Source organism: Trichophyton rubrum, assembly GCF_000151425.1.
Source record: "Trichophyton rubrum CBS 118892 genomic scaffold supercont2.16, whole genome shotgun sequence".
NCBI lineage: Eukaryota > Fungi > Ascomycota > Eurotiomycetes > Onygenales > Arthrodermataceae > Trichophyton > Trichophyton rubrum.
In genome coordinates, this window is record NW_003456413.1 from 144488 (window position 1) to 148359 (window position 3872).

A 3872-nucleotide genomic window follows, 5' to 3' on the forward strand; every position below is an offset into this window, starting at 1 on the left:
CGCCATCATCCAGACGCTGTTCTATTCACCTGCTGGCAGGGCGGCTGCAGAGGCCATCGTCAGTCAGTCTCGTCCGCAACGCATGTCTCTCTGGTCTCTACTCGATAACACGCGGGCTGTACAAGATGTACGGGGTGGCAAGGGAGAGCGGCCGGCGGTGCGATGGGCTGTTGTTTCTTATATACACAGGAGAGAAAGCCAGGCCGGCGAAGGATGACGTTATAAGGGAGCGGTCGCCACCAAAGACGCAACCAGAGCAAACCACAGGAACAGGAGAGAAGAAGAGAAGAACAGAAGAAGAGAAGAAGAGAAGAACAAGAGAAGACGAACAAGGCTCAGGCGGAAGACGGGTCGAGGGTTCAGGAACAGGCGGGCGGTACGTACGGGGAAGAAGGGCGGCGCTGGCCACGGAGGCGCTGAGCGGACAGCGACGGCGAGGTCGAGCCGGCCAGACAGAGAGACAGAATGAGAGAAGACAGAGGGAGACGATGCTGCCACTGAGAATCTGCAGTCGAGAAGAGGCGGACGAAGAGGCAGACGAAGAGGAGGAAGAGAGGAGCAGAAGTCAAGGGATGAAGACGAGAAAGAGACAGCGTCGGCGGCCGGTTTGGTGGACGCAGACGAACCGTGGTTGAGCGCCAGGCGAAGGCGAAGTCTCGATCCACGGTTGGCCGGTTGACGTAAGAGGGCGAGAAGCAGCAGAAGCAGAAGCAGAAGCAGAAGCAGAAGAAGCAAAGAGAGATCGAATTCTATCCGTGGCTGCATATCACTCGTAGTCTATATGTACACAGCGCTCCTCCTATCCTACATCGAGGCCGTCGTCATGTGTCTGGCCGAGAAGATGTCCTCGCCTCGCCGTGATGTCTTCTTCTCCTCCGCTCCATCGATGATAATCATCAGCTTCCGCTCGCTTTTCGTCTCGTCTCAGTGGGCTTAGTCAGGCCCTTGGCTGACGTCAAAGAGCGCGAGATCCAGCGACGGCGAGGTCAACCGGCGATGGTCAACGGGGGGATTGGCTTCGGCGCTGGCTTGGGCGTTTCGAGGGGCAGCCGTCGCCTTATCCATCGTTCTCTAGGCGTCGTCTAAGACTTCGTCGTCGACAGCTGGCTAGGCGAGACGCCCGTCCGGCTCGCCCTTGAAGCGCTGCACCCGCTTCTGCTCCCAGCTGTCCAGGTCCTTGGCCATCAGCTTCTACGCCCCCGTCAGCGAGGATTCACACAGCAGTAGAGAAGGTAGTAGTAGCATACGTAGTACTCCTCGCGCTCGTCGCCCAGGATGCGTCGCCGCGGGTTCCGGCGCACCTGGCTGGCGTCCTCGTCCGCGCCGCGCAAGCCCAGGGCCATCGCCTCCTCCTTGCCCAGCTGCTGCACCCGCCGGTCGTGTCGCTCGTAGCGCAGCGCCGTCGCCGGAGTCAGGAAGAACGAGCCCGCCACCATCACGCTCACGAACGGGAGGCCGAAGAGCAGGAAGGGGTGTCGAGACAGGTTGGCCCGGTACCGCGCTCCCAGGCGCTCGCCCAGCGACGAGGCGGCCGTCGTCGAGGGCCGGAACTTCTTCGACTGGAAGGGAGGCATCCCGTCGCGCTCTCTGGTCCTTTTTGTCGCTCCTTTGGTCGTCCTCCGCCGTCTCCGTCGTCGTCTCGCAGTCTGCCTGGAAGTTCGGTCGTTTTGTCGTTTTTTTGATAGCAAAAAGAAAAAGAGTCGAAAAAGGACGTTGATATGCTGACTCAGCGAGGATAACAAGCTATATTCGATATACAGACCGTGAAGTTATGCATCTCGAGCGCAACATATGCGAGAATATGATCCGAGTAATGAAGTACAAGACCTCCAATTGAACATAACTCAGCCTCAGCTGGCATCGATTTCTCAGGGAGCTTTAGAACGCGGGACTGCTGGAAGAATGGGCATGTTTAGATGTCTCTTCCGCCATGGCATCTCTCGAGCTTGGAACTCGTCTTTATTACGTCCGGCCGGTAACACGCACACCACTGGTCTTCCCTTCGATAAGAGTGCGCTCTCTCTGGACTGGCCTCTGGAAGTCGAAGCCGGCCCCAAAGCCGCCTGAGCAACCAAGATCTCGCCCTGCCAGCGGCTTCCAGACAGTCGATGCTGCTCAGCTGGTGGAAGAAGAAGAGCTGCCAGACTACAAAGCCGATAGGTTCTACCCTGTTCGTCTGGGGGAAGTCTTCCGAGGGCGTCATCAAGTGCTGGGGAAACTCGGGTTTGGCTCTTCCTCGACCGTCTGGCTGGCTCGAGATCTCAGGTAACTATCTACATGCATACATACAGCTCCTCCTGTTATATATCTGTACAGAACGGCTAACAAGGAGACAGGGACCATCTGTATGTCATGCTGAAGGTGTATGTGCATACCTCTGCCATTCATCGCGAGATACCCGTGTACCACCACATCTCGCCGCATATCGAGACGGCTACAGCCCATCGTGGGCGCCTCAACATCCGGCAGCTACTCGACTCCTTCACAGTGGCCGGACCAGACGGCAGGCATCTAGTTCTTGTCCACCGGGCCGCCCAGATGAGCCTGCGCGACATGAAACTGGTCTTCTTCCCCAACGGGTTTGATCCAGCGTTCGTCAGAGGTGCCATCATCGAGCTTCTCCAGGCCCTGGATCCCTTACACAGCCATGCGGAAGCTGTTCATACGGGTACGGAGTGGACTTCTCCATTCTCGTCTGTATGGATAAAAATTGCTTACGTATTATTCTTGTATATACGGAGTATAGATGTGCACTCTGGAAACATGCTTTTAGGGCTGTGGGACAATACATTGCTTAAAAATCTCGAAGATGCAGAGCTAAGGGCTCCCGTTGCCCGGAAGCCGGTTTCGGACTCCCGGACGATCTATCTATCGCGTCTGTCCAAGCCAAAGGAGGGCCCCATGCTGCTATCCGACTTTGGCGAGGCGAGGCTAGGCCCTGGGCCCCATCCCGGTGATATCATGCCACTCGAGTACCGGGCCCCCGAAACACTGCTCTACGTGACATGGAGTTATCCCGTCGACGTATGGAGTGTTGGCCTCACGGTACGTCATATTCAGCGCCATCTTTTGCCCCAAACTAACACTTTACCTGCACAAGGCTTGGGACCTCCTAGGGCTTGAAAGACCGTTTACAGCCAGAGACGTGGATGGCGGCGTGTACGATGCCACGCATTTCGCCCAGCTGATTGCAGCACTTGGCCCACCGCCTCCCAAGTTCCTAGCCAAAAATCCAGAAAGAAGAGCCGACTTTTGGGATGAAAACGGTAGATCATTTTATTCATAACTATTCAACTGAAAATATTTCTCTTCTATATGGGAGCCGCTAACGTCAGTCTTCTAGGCGAATGGCTGGGTCTTGCGGATATTCCAGAGGGCCGGACCCTGGAGTCGCTCGAGACTCGCCTGGAGACCAGGGACAAGGATGCATTCCTGCGATTCGTCCGTAAAGCCCTGACTTGGATGCCAGAGCAAAGAGCCACCGCGAAGGAGCTTCTCCAGGATCCGTGGCTGCTAGGAAGCCACAAAGCCGGTTCATAGCAAGGGACTGTGTTCCAATGTACTTTTAGAGATAGGAAAGCCACCGTCATGCTAACAGACATCCCGCTCTCGGTCTTATAGGAGAAGAAGCTATTTCCTTTGTTGTCATTAGGAATAATCCAGCCGTTCAAATAATATAATCGTGAAATGCCAGCAATGTTTCTTCTATCGTCGCCTTTCCTTTGCCTGCCACTGCCGGGGGTATTTAGTCCGCTCCCGGTGGTAAACTGCTTGAAATCCTACCAGCAACATTCTTTTCCATGCCTATCGATATAGTGTCGCCTTAGCTGCTGATATACCCGGCCGATACCTGCATGAGCATGATGAAGGGA

General features: G+C 55.7%; 3 protein-coding genes across 3 annotated transcripts; 1 reads left to right on the forward strand and 2 right to left on the reverse strand.

The window, feature by feature from the left end:
• Positions 1 to 219: 219 nt before the first annotated feature.
• On the reverse strand, positions 220 to 765 carry TERG_12713 (uncharacterized protein; the record flags this gene model as incomplete). The annotated part of the gene is made up of 1 exon (XM_047751631.1): positions 220 to 765. One exon carries the CDS (start codon positions 763 to 765, stop codon positions 220 to 222), a length of 546 nt encoding a protein of 181 aa, XP_047607584.1.
• A 342-nt stretch (positions 766 to 1107) lies between these two features.
• TERG_08567 (cytochrome c oxidase assembly protein COX16, mitochondrial) lies at positions 1108 to 1574 on the reverse strand (the record flags this gene model as incomplete). Its single annotated transcript, XM_003230914.1, has 2 exons — positions 1108 to 1191; positions 1248 to 1574. The coding sequence occupies 2 exons, from the start codon at positions 1572 to 1574 to the stop codon at positions 1108 to 1110; spliced, it is 411 nt and encodes a 136-aa protein (XP_003230962.1).
• Positions 1575 to 1633: 59 nt separating this feature from the next.
• On the forward strand, positions 1634 to 3857 carry TERG_08568 (CMGC/SRPK protein kinase). Its single transcript, XM_047748976.1, has 4 exons — positions 1634 to 2265; positions 2337 to 3045; positions 3101 to 3266; positions 3344 to 3857. Exons 1-4 carry the CDS (start codon positions 1931 to 1933, stop codon positions 3538 to 3540), a joined length of 1407 nt encoding a protein of 468 aa, XP_047604969.1. The 5' UTR covers positions 1634 to 1930; the 3' UTR covers positions 3541 to 3857.
• The last annotated feature ends 15 nt before the right edge of the window (positions 3858 to 3872 follow it).